Here is a 16,141-nt window from a genome sequence, read left to right as displayed (position 1 = left end):
TCCTTTGCCTTCACATGTAGACAGGAAGTTTCTAGGGTTACTGTCTCAGCTATATCTATATGTGATTAAATCAGAGCCTAACATTGTATTTGCAATACAGTTGCCTGAACATTACCACGTAGCAGTATCACACGATTCAAGGAGCAGCGCCTTTTATGAAAGCCATGTCTATTTTTCTCTCATACATGTGCATGTACACAATAATAACACATCAGATCAGAAAAATATTATTAACAAAATAAAAACACTTGGGATTCAGCAGTGCTGATCTTTCTTAAATTGTTTTCCTCCTTTTGGAAATAAAGCACAAAACCTTTGAATTTGTAGTCACCTAAAGGATGAGGTTAACTTGCCAGGAGAAGGTTTGAGAGATGAGAGCTAACGTCAGGGGAGAGATGTTCCCTTTTTCAAATAACACCCCATTCTGTATTGTTTTTCAACTCCCACGCCCAAATGGCTACTCGACCTATGAAACAAATCGCACCATGTGCACAGATAACCCGAGGCTTCAGGTCTGTAATCTGACTGTGGCCATCGGCAGCCAGAAATGAGTTTCTTTCTAATCAGCCTTCAATCAGTCCCCAGTCACTCATATAAAGGAGCTTGGGGAGGGGAGGATTCTCATTGCTTTTTCTTCAGCACCAGGGCTCTGGACAGTGCCCTGGGAGGGCTGCTGTTTGCATGCCCCTTCCTCTCTAAAGCTAAGCAGCCCTGCTATTGCTCCTCTAGTCCCCCTACTGCAGAGAAAGAAAATTACACCGGGATCCATGCAGCCAGCAATGATGATGTTTTCCAGTAAATACTGGGCAAGGAGAGGGTTTTCCTTGGATTCTGCGGTGCCGGAAGAGCATCAGCTACTTGGCAACTTAACAGTGAGTACTGAGTAGCTAGCACTCTCTAGAGGAGTATTTTCTGAGGTAGTGATCATAGCCTCACCGTAAGGACACCTGGTGTAGAGTAAGCATATACGTCTAACTTCTTTCTCTAGTATCTTTTTTACCTTGCCTCCTTCTCTCTTCCTTGATCCTTAATGCTAAACTTCCTTACCTCAAAGTTTTTAAGTAGGTAAAAAAAAAAAAAACAAGTTCCTGAACATCAAGAAGGAGAGGTTGGATAAGCGAATGTCTTTTCTACACTACCAAAAATAGTGTTTAGAACTTTTGAGAAGTTCCTATTTGAGTATGAGCAGGGAGAAGAAATTAAATGGATTCCTATGGCTCCATCTTTATTTATAATAGATATATTTTGTCTACTATATCCTCTTCCATCTGAAAAGCCTGGTCTTTAAACAGAAATAATGTTTTCTATTCTTGTACATAAATGATGGTCATTGGAATAAAAGAAAGATTGACTTCTTTTCAAAAAGTTTCCTGCTTTCCTCAGTACTTCATTTTTTTTTTTCAATTTAATTTATGGAGTAATGAAAGCAATACACTTATTTCAATATTAAGGCAGTTTGTGTGGTTAAATATCAACAAATTAAAAAGTAGTATTTTCCAGCATTTTAAAAGGTAAAATCATGGGATTTAATAAAAGACAGTGAAAGAAAAATGTAGCCAGATTCCTACTCAATAAAAATATTAAATGATATTTCATTATTGTGCTATCAGAATTTATCAATTCAGTCTGATTCATAGAAAAAAATCTGTTTTAATAATGTACTTCCAAATATATGTCAGAGTGTTATACTGTATTGGTAGATTACTGCTGCTAAAATTTTGAAAACTAATCAGAGCAAGTTCTGTAAACTAAGTCAATTTGAAAAAGTGAGACAAAAATATAAGTAGATTTTCTAATACTTAAATACCATGAACTTTGGATGAGATATTAATATTGAGGAATTTTGAAGTCATAATGAATTGCTAAAAGGAAAACAAAGAGAAACTAGTGTTATGATTAATGTGTGACCCTTTCATGTAAAAAATGCTACTGAAATATATAAGAGCTTTGTGTTATATGAGGAAGGGGCAGATGTGGAGACTTACTAGGTCAAATGCCAATGCCTGTATAAAATTCTCTCCCTCAAGTCATACATAATAAAATATTCATTTCTGTGATATATAGCTCTAGTGAGTGAAATACTAACATGTGAAAATAAAACCAGTAGAGAAATCAGAGAACACAGTGGCAAGTCACTATTTGTTGGGTTCCATATCAAATGTACATTTCTCAATTTCATGAGGAAGTACCAGTGTTGGTTGTATTATATCACTATTTGTCAGGGAGAAATTTCTCTGTTTTCTCAGTTATTCCTTGGCATGTAAAGAACAGAAAAAAGTACACACTAATTTTGATTTCTCTGTCAAATAAAAGCTTCCAGCTTTTAAATTCACATTTCTGGCAGTATGATCTGAGGATCTGGAATCTGTCATTTTTTACCTTTAACCAGTAGGACTAATCGTCATTATTTAATCATGTATTATAGTGTCTTGAATGACTAATGACATGTTAAAATTTTTTAGTTTCTCAAATTCTCCCTGCTTCTAATGATACCCTGGTTATCTCTCTCTCTCTCTCTCTTTTTCACCTTTGCCTCTTGTGGCTGAATTTTAATACCCACTTTTAAGATATCATCTCTTTTCATAGATGACCTCAGTCGAATATACTCTTTTGTGCTGAATTTCTGCAGACAGAGTCACATTGACAATGTGGATCTAATTGCGGAAAGTGAGGTTATTAATTTCAGTGCATGTCCTGAAAGCAGAATGAAATGAATATTTTGTTTTTAAGATCACTGAAAGTAAGATTATTGCTGTGAAAAATATGTTTGGTTTTATTTTTGGTACATTTGTAATGAATTTTGTTTCCTATGATTCAACTCGTCTGCCAGATCAAATTTCATGCTGTAAAGTGAACCTAGAACAGAAGGCAGGAATTATTCATAAATGAGACTATATTTTATGATGATCAGATTTTCGTTGCCGTTAGAGTGAAACAAAACTGATCCCCCCTTAATTTCAACTCCAATAACGTCAACCTGATGATCTCTTAGGGCACTGGAAAATAGTATCCAAGGTACATTAGACCAATATTTATGATTGAAACTTATGAGTGAAATAGCAAATTTTCCTTGAGTCTGGATGATTCCTGGGGCTTCCAGCATATGAGTGGAATATCTGAAAAAACAAACAAAACCCCAAACACACCTAGTTGTAGAAAGCTCTGGAATCCTAACTAACGCGTGTGTGTGTGTTTCTACCATTTTTAAGCTCAATAAAGCTAACTCTGGCAGAAATGATGATAAAAAAGGCAACAAGGGAAGCAGCAAAAGTGAAACTGCTACTGAAAGTGGCAAGACAGCAGTTGTATTCTCCTTGAAAAATGAAGTTGGTGGATTGGTAAAAGCGCTGAAGCTCTTTCAGGTGAATGTAAAATATCATTACATTATTTTAAAAGTGACTGTGTGCCTGGTTACAAACCTGTCATCTGTTGTGAAACATTACTGAGTCAATTTCCGGAAAATATGTTGAAAGTTTCAAAGAAAACAAACTCGATGAGGTTTCACAAGGGGAGTGTGCCAAACAATGCAATAAGCAGCTTTGCGAACTATTTTTTTTTTTAATAATTCAGAGTTAGCCTATTAGTGACGCTGCAGACAGTTGCCAGGTGAGGAAGTCACTAATTAAAAAGTGTGAGGCTCACACCTGGAAATGCAAACACAAAAGGAGTCAACAGAGTATCTTTAAATATCAAGAGCCTGCAGCCTGATTTGATTTGTTAACATTTGGATTGTTCTAGGAACACATTTATTGCATACAACAAGATGCTTCAGTATAGGCGCTCAGTGTTCCCTCTAGCCTCATTGTTTCACGAACCTGGTGTGTCTTGAGTCATTTTTCATATATGAAATCTAGGGCTAACTCTCTTAATCTTATAAAAATGTGTTAGTCTTTTCTATATCCAAATCATTGGTTTGAATCCTCGAGAAAGAGCTTGGTTGAGACAAGGTTAGAAAAGCCCCACACAAACATCGTCTGCTTGCCAGTACACCTGTTGTCTCCCCCACCCTGCAGCAAACACCCTTATTTAAAATGCATTCAATTTGGGGGCACTGGCTGATGATTAGAACTGCAAGATGGAGCCTAGCTCTGCGTGGGGCTGTGGGCGGCTGGCCCAGGAGAGAGCTGGTTGTAATTGCGGTGAGAGGATGTAAGCTGGTGTCCTGCTTTGGCTAATGACTAGTTGCTTCCTGTGTTCATTGTCTTCATTTGTAACACAACAATAATAATTTCTACCTAACAAGGTTGTTGTGATGGAACAACCTGAGTGAAAGTACTTTACAAAGTGTAGATATGAGACATTATTATGATGTCTAATTGATGACCAGAGAGGGAAATGAGCAGCCTGATTTGGCAAATATTTCCTTGTTCTCTCTTGACCTTGAAGAAAGGATCAGGCACCATAAACAGTGGTAATGGAAATCTGGAGAAATATTTTCACATAATTATATCATCCAATGCTATTCCATAAAGGGCCCAAAGGCAGACTAATTCAAGTAGCCAGCTGGGTGCCATGGAAAGATCCCTGGAGAAGTAGTTAGCAGCTCCTAATTTTCACTTAGCCATCAGATAGTCATGGGGTCTTAGCTAAGTCACTTGACCCCTCTGGACCTTGGTTCCTTCATCTAAAAATATCTATCCTGTTTCATCAAAGTGATACAATGTGTGTGAAGACTCTTGAATCTTGAACTTATTATGAGTCTTTCCTTTTTGATCAGCCAATTTAGGAAATGTGGCATTAGTGCAAAGGCTAGTAAAGGCAGAAATAGAACATCTAGTTTCCTGGTCACAGGACTAAAGTTTTTTCACCCAGAGTAGGATGCTGTTTGATTTGATCTTACTCTGGTGCTGGGAAGGCCCTATCATGATCCTGTGCTGAAAATTCTGAGCTCATCCAGGATTGTATTAGGAACTGAGCTGACAGAATGCGCCATCTGCAGTGAGGGGGATGTGTCTGCTCCTTTAGGGGGAGGTTACAGTGGAGAGGAGAACTCAGTTTTCAGTTAACTAAGGGGAAAAGAAGACTACCATACCTTGGTTAGTTAAATATGATTTGTTATATTGGGTCTCCCCTGGTGGTGCAGTGGTTGAGCACTGGGCTGTGAGGCTGCCCGCAGCCTCTGCAGCGCTGGTTCATTCTCGGGTCGCCCGCGAGGGTCCCACAAAAAAAAAAAAAAAAAAAAAGAAAAAAGATTTGTTATATTAAATTGCTGCGCTCCCTTGAACATCTTTAAGCAAGAAGACTTTCACCCCTGAAATCCATCATGGGGTAGATTACACACACGTCAGTTGAAGCGAGCCTAGACCAATTTCTAAGTGGTTCCATTTAGAGGTGTTTTATTTTTTCCTTCAGCCATCCTCTCTTGCCTCTCTTTCTTGCTCCCTTTTCTTTTCCTGCAAGTTGGTCACTCTTTGGCCAGTATTTCCCAAATAGCAGTCATTTTCATGTCACCTTCCCATTTATGACCTCATTTGCCTGCCATTTAGACTACTTATTTTTTCAAAAGAATATTTTATTTTTGAACTTTAAATTATTCAAAAAGGAAACTTTATACCACTCTAAAGTCAGGGGTTTGAGTTGTAGTTATGTTTTGGGGAAACATAAATATAAAAAATATGTCTGGGATTATGTGATATTTTAAGCTAACCCCAAGTAATCATGCAAGCCACCAGTGGGATTTGGACACCTCTGGGAATTGATACATTTTATAGGGCCCTTTATAATTATAGTACATTTATAGGGTCCTTTATTATTGTTATTATTATTTTTACTATTTACAAGTTTATTTTTAATTAATTAATTAATTAATTTCTAAAGATTTATTTATTTATTTATACAAGAACCGGGGCACAGGCCAGATTCACAGGAGGGTGAGAGGATTCACCAGAGACAGAGCGGGGAGCAGAACAGGCAGACTGACTGAAACACATTGCTGAGGGGAGCAGTGGGTGCGACAGGAGAGGTCTGCGCGCCATGTGGGACACTCACCGGCTGACGGGGATCGAACCAGTGCTGCAGAGGCTGTGGACAGCTTCACAGTGTGGTGCTCAACCGCCTGTGCCACCAGGGAGGCCCTTAAATTTTTTATTTAGGTATATTTGATATATAATATTACATTGGTTTCAATAATACGACATAATGATTTTATTTTTAATTAATTAATTAATTTTACATCATTGTTCATTTTTAAAAAATAGTTGGACCCCCTCAGGTGTAGTCCCCATAGAATTTCCTTCACCAATGCGCTGTGTATATAGGGTCCTTTATATACCTAAATATCCCCTCTTTTTTTGAGACAGGAAAACCCAAACACAATTTTTATTCCTATTAATAGAGACAATGGTTGGAAACATTTCCGTGTTTTAGTCAACCAAAGGGTTAGAATGACTTTTCTTCCTTTGCGGGTACTTAGTAGCTTATTAAGAGTTGAACCAGCCTTTCTTTCCTCGTGGCTTAAAAGTGATTTAGAGACGTCGCTTATGTTTCCTCAGGAAAAACATGTCAACATGGTTCATATCGAGTCCAGGAAATCCCGGCGAAGAAGTTCGGAGGTAGAAATCTTTGTGGATTGTGAATGTGGCAAAACAGAATTCAATGAGCTCATTCAGTTGCTGAAGTTTCAAACCACAATTGTGACTCTGAACCCTCCGGACAACATTTGGACTGAGGAAGAAGGCAAGGCCTGTTTTTGCTTGTTGGGTGATTTTGCAGTCTGAGGAATGTTGCAAAGGGGAAAACACAATCTGTGAGTTAATAATTTTGAACCTGCACTATGTTTTCAACAGAGCTAGAGGATGTGCCCTGGTTCCCCCGGAAGATCTCTGAGTTAGACAAATGCTCTCACAGAGTCCTCATGTATGGCTCTGAGCTTGATGCCGATCACCCAGTAAGTGTCCAGTAACACCCATTCCACACGTGCTCTTCCGGCTCTACCTGTCCCAGGCAATGCGCCATGTTATGTGCTGTAATGCTTCATCGTAGAGCAATTTAGTATTTTGTCACATCAGTGAGAGCAAATCTTCAAATGATAGAGCTTCCCTGTACATGTGCATCGGCTGGATACATGTTAGAAGGACGCTGTTTATTTTTAAAAGGGTTGGATAGAGGAGGAGATTCTAAACCTCAAGAGTATTTCTTTCTCTCTTTTTTTTAAGATTTATTTATTCATGCATATAAGAACTGGGGTACAGGCCAGAGGTGCAGGGGGTGAGAGGGCTCACTAGAGACAGAGTGGGGAACAGAACAGGCAGACTGACTGAAGTACATGGCTGAGGGGAGCAGTGGGCGAGACAGGCAAGGTCTGCTGCACCATGTGGGTAGCTCCCTGGCTGGCTGGGATAGAATTTGTGCTGCAGAGGCTGCCGATAGCTTCAAGTGCTATGAGTTAACCCCTTGCGCCACCAGGGAGGCCCACCTTGGAGAGTATTTCTGCAGAATTATTCAGGCTGAAATATACTCCCAGATGGCAACCCCAGAAAAAACAGTGAACTGAAGTGGATCACCCTTTTGGGAAACTCGGGGGGCCCAGGCACTGTGGCCTCTTCTCTCTCAGTGAGAAAATAAAACTTGCCTTGCTATTTTCCTTTACTGGAAGTAGTTAGGAGTAGAGTGATGGGGCGGACTTCAGTCTTAATGGAAAGGCAGAGAGTTTTAGAATGAGACTGCGATGCATGCATCTCTTCCCACCTCTAGTCGGAATCTGCCACCATTTCCCCACTACTCTAGTAAAAACCCAACCACCTTGAAAGACATATGCTACTTAGGTAAGCACTTGGGTAAGCACTTACTTACTTAGGTGAGCACTTCCTTTTCTCCCCTCCCTCCCACTTTACATCAGTTTTTATTTAAGGCAAGAGACCTGGAGCTTCTTCATGGTCAGAATGAAGTATAGTTAATAGTCTGCTAGAGGTAAGAAATATACTCATTTCTTATGAGCATTTTTTTTTTTTCTCGGTGCCTCTTATCTAAAAATAGGCAGTTGAAAGGGTGAAACCCAAGCAAATTGGTTGTGCTTAAGAGGAGGCCCTTGGTCTGAGGGTAATGGTTTATAGACATTCTATTTATTTGTTTATTTTTTAAAATCAAGTTTTATTTTTTTTAAAGATTTATTTATACATACAAGAACTGGGGTATAGGCCAGAGTTTTGGGGGATGAGAGGATTCACCAGAGACAGAGTGGGGAACAGAACAGGCAGACTGACTGAAATATACTGCTGAGGGGAGGTCTGCTGCGCCATGTGTGTTACCTCCCTGGTCCAGGATTGAACTTGTGCTGCAGTGGCTGTGGTGAGCTTCATAAGTTGCGTCTTAACCCCTTACACCACCAGAGGGGCCCCCATTCTTTTTATGTAAATGAAGGAACTTGGAAAAGCTGAGTACCCAATGTATTGGTTCTCCCAGTGTGTTCCTAGGACCTGCCATGTCAGAATCACCTGGGACATCTTTTTTTTTTTTTTTAAGATTTGTTTATTTATGCATACAATAGCTGGGGTACAGGCCAGAGATGTGGGGGGTGAGAGGATTCACCAGAGACAGAGTGGGGAACAGAACAGGCAGATTGAAGTACACTGCTGAGGGGAGCAGCGGGCAAGACAGGAGAGGTCTGCGGTGCCATGTGGGTTGCTCCCTGGCTGGCCGGGTGTCGGAACTCGTGCTGCAGAGGCTGCGGATTGCTCCATAGTGAGGTGCTTAACCCCTTGCGCCACCAGGGAGGCCCTGGAACTTCTTTTCACACTTAAGGCCACACTTAAGTTTGAGGATCATTGCTTGAAAGGAAACTGACAACTTCAAGAGAGAACTTTTCAATCAAACTGGTCATTTGATATAATATACCAATTCAGACCAATTCAATATTTGCCATTCAGGGAACTGGCCAAGTAGATCTAATTCAACTGTATTCATTTCTAAAGCTGAATTCACTCAAGGACAGTGTGTTATGTTTGCCACCATAGCCTAAAATTTCAGAATAATTCACAGTCATTCACATGTAAAGTTCCTAAATACTAGAAAAATACTCACGTGCCTTTAATAATCATCCATTTATTATCTTCCTCTCCCCTACATCCAGAGGGGTCAGAGTAGCACAGAAGCCTGATTTGAGAGCTTTGCAATAATAGAACTACCCAGAAAACAGCTGCTAACAGGCAAGATGACCTTGGACAAGTCCCTCTACCTCTGCACTTCAAATTCTCTGTTAAAAAGTAGGAAATAAAATTCTTATTGACCTCCAAGGGACATTTGAAAACCCTAGTTAATAAAACAACTAGAAAGAATTTTGGCAAGAGTAAATGTTTCATTCCAGGAATGGAGACACTGTGTTAAATCATCCAGATCGATGCCTGGACAGTAAAGAATTTCTTGCCAACCTCCTATTTCCAGTGCTCCCCTTAGCCTAGTTTGAAAATTACTCAACCTGGAGAAAGGGAGTCAGCCATTTTAATGGAACAACGACAGGAACCACTGACCTTGCTGTGAAAAATTTATTCTGATACCCAGTGTAAATTTTCCTGTGCTTAATTTTGTTCCATTACTCCTAATTATTCCCACCTTATGATACCTTCTCCTATTTTCTGTGCAACCACTTGAAATAATTGCAAGTACTTAACAATCTCCTACATCATTTGTCATATTTTAAAGCACCTAAATTTTTTTATAAGCACACCAAATGTTCATTTTGCAAAATTTGATATTGGTAAATGCGTGTTTTTAATCAGTTATTATCTAATGAGGATGGAAAGAGTTGTTTAAGGGCTTTCTTATTTGCCTGGGATAATTTCAGTCCTGAGGCAGGGATTATTGCTTTAGGGTAACACCCTGTTTTGCAACCATCCCAGGCTTGGAAGTTTCACCATTGGTTCTAGCAATTTGAAAGAAATTTTGGAGCCCTTGGCATCATTTTCACAGTTTTTTTTTTGTTTTGTTTTGTTTTTAAAATTGCCTTATTTATTTATTTTTTTGTGTAAAAGAGCTGGGGTTTAGGCCAGAGGTGTATGTGGGGGATGGGAGGGGTGAGAGGTATTCACCGGAGACAGAGTGGAGAGCAGACAGGTAAATCTACTGAAATACACTGCTCAGGGGAACAGTGGAGAGACAGGAGGGGTCTGCTGTGCCATGTGGGTTAGTAACCTGGCCTGGGATCGAACTCAGGCAGCAGTGGTGATAGTGCTGAGACTTAACCCCCACAGGAAGGCCCCATCTTCACAGGTTTTAATGGTAAGCGGGGAAATAAGCAGCAGGGAGATAACAACTCAAGCCCCCTTCCCCAGGGTGATGTCGCTCTTTTAGCCCCTTCCTCCTAGGCACAGGTGTGCACACTTGCACATGCACACACACACACACATGCTCAGGTGTTCATAATCAGGCACTTTTGCCCCACACCCACATGCCTTCTATGTTAATAAGATCAAGGCCATGGGTGATAGCCATAGAGGCCAATGGCATAAAAAGCCTGATCAACGTCATTTACCCTACTCACCTTGTGCTAGGTTGGATTAGAAGGAACTTCAGATATATGACTGGGCTGCTGAGGTTTTTTAGAACGAGTTCAATATCTAGGTGGGTACCTCTCAAACTTTAATAGACAAATAAATCACTTGGCAGCTCTTTCAAAATGCAGACATGAGGGGCTTGAGGGATCTCCCTCTGGATGCTTCTGGATGTGTGTGGGGACTGCACTTTAAGTAGCAAGAATTTAGACTGGGAATGTCTTTCAATGTGTAGTTCAAGTCCATCCATTAGAAGCTTGTTACAGATGCACTATCTTGAGGCTCCCCTGAAGCCCACTGAATCAGAACGTTCCTAGATAGTCCCTGGAGTCTGCATGTAAAAGGGTTTGCAGGAGATTCTGAAGCATTCTAAAGTTTGAAAATTAATATCTTAATGATTCCTGACCCAAACTTTCCACTCAAGTAATCTTTGGGGTCAAGGTCTCACCTCAGAGTGCTTAAATCTGAACTCCGAGAATGTGGCTCGGCTTACGGTATTTCAAGCTCCCCAGATAATTCTAATATTTCACCAGCGTTGAGTGCCAACGTATGTGTAGCTGAGCACTTGAGAGTGTGGATTGGGGCTTAAATTCCCTTGACCTAAACTGAGAGCGGAAGGGTGGGAATACAGTGGATACTCTCTGGGCCTTACGGTTGCCAGATTTAGCAAATAAATATATAGAATACTCAGTCAAACTTGAATTTCAGATAAAGAGCAACCATTTTTTTAGTTTGTGTATGCCCCGTTATTGCATGTTTTATTTGGTAACCCTATTTTATTTGGTAACGTTATTCCCTGGCTTCAGTTCAGAAAGGTTGGCCAAGGGATGCTATGTCTCTAATCACGAGGCTAGCTGGCCTCCCTACTGTATTTTGCCAGTCCTTGGCTCAGTCCTGGAAGTTCCGGATTGCCCATGACATTTGCATAATCACCACCGCACTCAACTAATGAGGCATGATGAGCAAATCACTCTCTTGCACGCCAGGAAAATGTGCAGGTGTTTGCTGAGGACAACCATTCGAGATTCTTCAGGAAACCCAGCCGATTACGATGTTGTTTCCATGGTGTCCAATTTGGCAGGAGCTGGGAAACAGATGCTGAGCTTCTCATACTACTCCTTTCCTGTCATCAGGGCCTGCTTTTTTCTGGTTTTATTTTTTTGTTTGTTTGTTTTTGTTTGTTTGTTTGTTTTTTTAACCATAAAGATGCTTAGAACTCTCATCATCCTAAGATTGTCTGGTCCTCCTCATGGGTGCTGAGACAGTCTTGTGGATCCTCTACAGCAGGAGATCTTTTTTAGGTCCTTTTCCCATTTACGAATGTGGTCACCATGGTCACAACATTTTGTATGTATGCCTTTTAAGACTTCACAAGCTTGCCTATGACTCCCAATTTAAAAACTGCCAAATTCATAACAGAAAAAAGTGCTAGCTTCTAGGATGGCATTTTAAATTTCTTTTTTTTTTTTAAGATTTTAATTTATGCATACAATAGCTGGGGTGTAGGCCAGAAATGGTGGGGGGTGGATTCACCAGAGACAGAGCAGGGAGCAGAACAGGCAGATCCACTGAAACACATTGCTGAAGGGAGCAGCAGGTGAGTCAGGAGAGGCCTGCTGCTCCATGTGGGCCGGGTTCCTGGCCAGGGATCAAAATCATGCTGCAGTGACTGCAGATAGCTTCATAGTACCGAGATTTAACCCTATGTGCCACCAGGGAGGCACCGGGCATTTTAAATTTCGACACATCATAGGGTGATCTCAGGGCACTCATGCTCTCATTTATTAGGAATTCTCTTGTCTTTCCTGAGAGAGGCTGTTGGCAATGGAAGGCTTTCATGTGTGTCCAACTGGGTCCTGTGAGGATTCCTATCCTCAGGGACGATGCTCCTTCAGCTAGACTAGTGAATGAGGCAATTTTCTAGTGAGTTTGAGCTTCCATTTGAACCACTCCCCATGCAGGGATGGCTTGGTGGCAGCAGATGTGCTGAGACCCCTGTGGACCCTGAACGTTCTCTGCTGAGAGCTCAGCCTCCTGGTGGCCTGTCCTCTCACCTAGCCTCCATTCTCAGAGCCGGCCCTGCTGGCTGTGTCCTTCGAGCTTGCAAGGCTGGCAGAGGTAAAAAACTAAATTGAAACAATTCCTTCTGGGCTTCCAGCAGTTTGAAGAAACAACCCCAGAAAGAATTGATTGTATGAAAGTACCTGAAGGACAGGAAACTAGAAAGTCTGTTGACAACAGGAGAGATTGTTGAGTAAACGTAGAGGTCCTCTCAGAAGGATTCCACTTGACTGAAGAGTGACAGATAGGATGTTTAATTTCCCCAGTGCATGATGATGGGCGTAAGTCTCAAGCTGGCTAAAGACTCATCAAAATCATATAAACTCAGGTGGAATAGAGCTAACCTGAAGTCTTGTGCATGAATCCTTTCTAATTGATTTTGCATTCTGTGGCTGTACTCATCAAATACAGCAAAGCCTCTTTAATTCATACTAATTTGGGGATTTGATGATTATTCTGAATAATAGAATTTTTAATAAATGTACATTTATTGGTCATTTACACAAACCAATTAAATTCAGGCTAACTGACCAAGTAACCATGTTAAAGAGACCTGTTTTAATGAACAGGATAAGATTAGTTTGTGATTAAGATCAATTACATGTAAATGATACTTGAAAAGCAAAGGATACCGTTCACAGTACCAATTTGTTTAACTAAGCCATTCTGCCTACTTAGTAGAAAAGTAAACTTTAACCAGAATTCCCATACATCCCAAATTAGTACAGCCCAAATTTAATGAGGTTTTACTGTAAGCACAATTCGCTTCTGTGTGTCATCAAGACAGTCATCCAAGGATAGAATTTACATTTGAATTCGACACTCAAACGCCACGGTGATTTTCTTTTAGGTCTTCTGCAGCTAAATTTTTGGCACCCCGTTAAATAACTTAATCTCTTTTCTGTTCAAGGGATTTAAGGACAATGTCTATCGACAGAGAAGAAAGTATTTTGTGGATGTGGCCATGGGTTATAAATAGTAAGTACCTGTATAACTCTTTTCTGCAACTTGTCACTGGCTAGTTAGGAAAAACGCATGCTGTGTAAAACAGACCTGTCTTCTCTTCACTTTAACTTTTGCAGAAGGGACACATGAACCATTTTAAACACTCACCCACTCTGTAGGCTTTAAATGCCAACACTGATGTTTGACATCTGGGTATAATTGTAAAATAATGAGCCCTGCAGGCCACCTGCCAAGTGCTACATTTCCCCCATTGTGTTCGCAGCTCCATTAAGTCAAGGAGTCATTTCTTTACGTGCTTCAGGACCTGGGAAAATGTGTTTTAATGTTAATTTTGACTTGACTTCTCAGTAACCCCCCCTTACTGCCCAGCTTCTCTGAAAAATAGAGAATTGAGCAACAATGATAGAAAAGATTCACATATTCAACTAAAATAGAACATGTTTGTTTTACGTAGAGAGGGAAGGGTTCTGTAACTTAAAGGGTTTATAGAAAAGTTTCCTACCCAATCACATATCAGGGTTGGGATGACATTGGAGAGCCTCAGGATGGGGTGAGGACTATATATGATACCTGAGGCTAAGTGGCAGCGTAACTGCAACTGGCAATAATGGAGTCTGTTCATTGCCGGCCAGGTCGAGAAAAGCGGCGTGGACCCTGGGCCTCTGTTTATTCCACTCACACTAATAAAGTTTATAAATTGTCACGGCACTATCTTGACCCTTGTCTGGTATGTGGTCAGCTACACACTATTAGAACAAATGTAAATCTGTACCTGTTAAAGGAAGGGTCTTCCTTACTCAAGACCCGGGGAGAGGCTTGACAGTCCTGCTGGGCAAGTTTGTCATTAGTGAGAATTTAGGGTGTTATGATGTTATAGAGGGTTTCTTTTTCCTTTTTCTTTTTTTAAGATTTATTTATGCATACAAGAACTGGGGTACAGGCCAGAGATGTGGGGGGTGAGAGGACTCACCAGAGACAGAGTGGGGAGCAGAACAGGGAGACTGACTGAGGTACACTGCTGAGAGGAGCAGTGGGCGAGACAGGAGAGGTCTGCTGTGCCATGTGGGTAGCTCCCTGGCCAGGGATCAAACTCACGCTGTGGTGGCTGCAGACAGCTCCATAGGTTGCGCCTTAACCCCTTGTGCCACCAGGGAGGCCCCGGAGGGTTTCAGTGCTTATTTTTTGTAAGGGATATGACACTCAGATGCTTGAAGCAAAGTGAGAGGATTCTACTTCATATCTCTGATTGAACCAGTCATTTGCTCATTTCTAACTTTCCTTGATGCTCTGGTTCTTTTCCCTTCCTCCTCCCAAGGCCCCAGCTCCTTCCCTCTTTCTCATTTATCCCATTTATCACCATGAACACCAGGATATCTAGTCCATTCTCGCCTCCTCTGTTTCTAGAAGCTTCTTGACCCTCTTTAGACCACTGTGACTTTCTGCTTCCTCCCAAAGCCAGCATGCACATGGCGTGTCCTGGCTTAAGCCTGATCACATGTACAACTTCCTTTTACCCCCAGCACCATCACTCACAAGGCCCGCTTCCCAGTGTTCCCCAGGCAAACGCAAGGAGAGGACTCCAATGGGCCAAATTCACTTTTCTCGTTAGGCCCATATAAGGTTTGTGAGTCTTAAGATTGGCTCCCCTTGGCTCACAGAGCCTCCTGTGGAGTCAGGTCATGCCTGTATAGGCGGATCTTCAAAAGCAGTGTAAGTGGACAGGCACCTGGGGAGTTTTGGATTGTACCTAAAACATGGTAACATTTCATGCTTGACACTGGATCTTTTCCTGTAGATAAAACAGAGAAAATGTATTTTATATGTAGATACTATAAGTAATGAATTTCTATCTATACGAGAATGGCACATGTACATGTGTACATACACATAGAGAATTTCATTAGCATAGTTATGGTGTTGTAAGTTATAGTAAGAAATATATATTTGATCTTCTACCCGATCAGAGAGCTCCCAAAACCCTTGAAATTTCCTAAGCAATGAGAACAGTCAAGGTGTCTTTCGTTAGGCTAATGAGTCGACTTTTGAACTGCACTGAGGATGGAGGCAGGTTGCCAGAAGAGCCACTATGTGATTAGAGGTTGAAATACCAGGGAGAGATGAGGCTGGAGTTTGAATCAATTGTCAGTGGCCAAAAACTTAATCAATCATGACTATGTAATAAAGCCCCCATAAAAATTTCAAAGGATGGAATTCAGAGAACATGTGGGTTGGTGAAGACATGGAGACACCTGGAGAATAGCACTCCCAGGAGAATAGCACACCTGGAGAATAGCACTCCCAGGTGTCTCCACAGACACCCACAGACTTTCTCCATACCTTCTTTACTGCATCTCTTCCATCTGGCTGTCCCTGAGTTATGACCTTGTATAATAAATGGGTAATTTGTTAGGTACAAGTATCTCTGTGTTCTGTGAGCTGTTCTAGCAATTGAACCCAAGGAGGAGGTTTGATCAGAAGCATAGGTATCAACCTGTGCTTGAAGTGAGGGGCCAGAGGCACTGTCTGATAGGACTGAGTCCTTTACATGTTGAACCTGATGCTATCTCTGGGTAGATAGGGTCAGAAATGAGTTGAATTCTGGACACTCAACTGGTATCCAGAGAATTGTT

At 41.1% G+C, this 16,141-nt stretch overlaps 1 protein-coding gene across 1 annotated transcript in view; it reads left to right on the top strand.

Moving 5' to 3' along the window:
- Positions 1 to 767: 767 nt before the first annotated feature.
- The window catches only part of TPH2 (tryptophan hydroxylase 2), a gene marked incomplete at both ends in the record, with an annotated part of 109,129 nt that continues 93,755 nt past the window's right edge, over positions 768 to 16,141 (top strand). Inside the window, 5 exons of the mRNA XM_084255897.1 lie at positions 768 to 872; positions 3,210 to 3,362; positions 6,492 to 6,675; positions 6,786 to 6,886; positions 13,456 to 13,523. Of these exons, the coding sequence (XP_084112023.1) occupies positions 768 to 872; positions 3,210 to 3,362; positions 6,492 to 6,675; positions 6,786 to 6,886; positions 13,456 to 13,523 (611 nt within the window). The remainder of the gene's footprint in view (positions 873 to 3,209; positions 3,363 to 6,491; positions 6,676 to 6,785; positions 6,887 to 13,455; positions 13,524 to 16,141) is intronic.

This window comes from Talpa europaea (assembly GCF_964194135.1).
Source record: "Talpa europaea genome assembly, chromosome: 15".
Classification (NCBI taxonomy): domain Eukaryota; kingdom Metazoa; phylum Chordata; class Mammalia; order Eulipotyphla; family Talpidae; genus Talpa; species Talpa europaea.
Note: the sequence above shows the minus strand (reverse complement) of the source record. Positions and strands in the feature narration are given on the sequence as shown.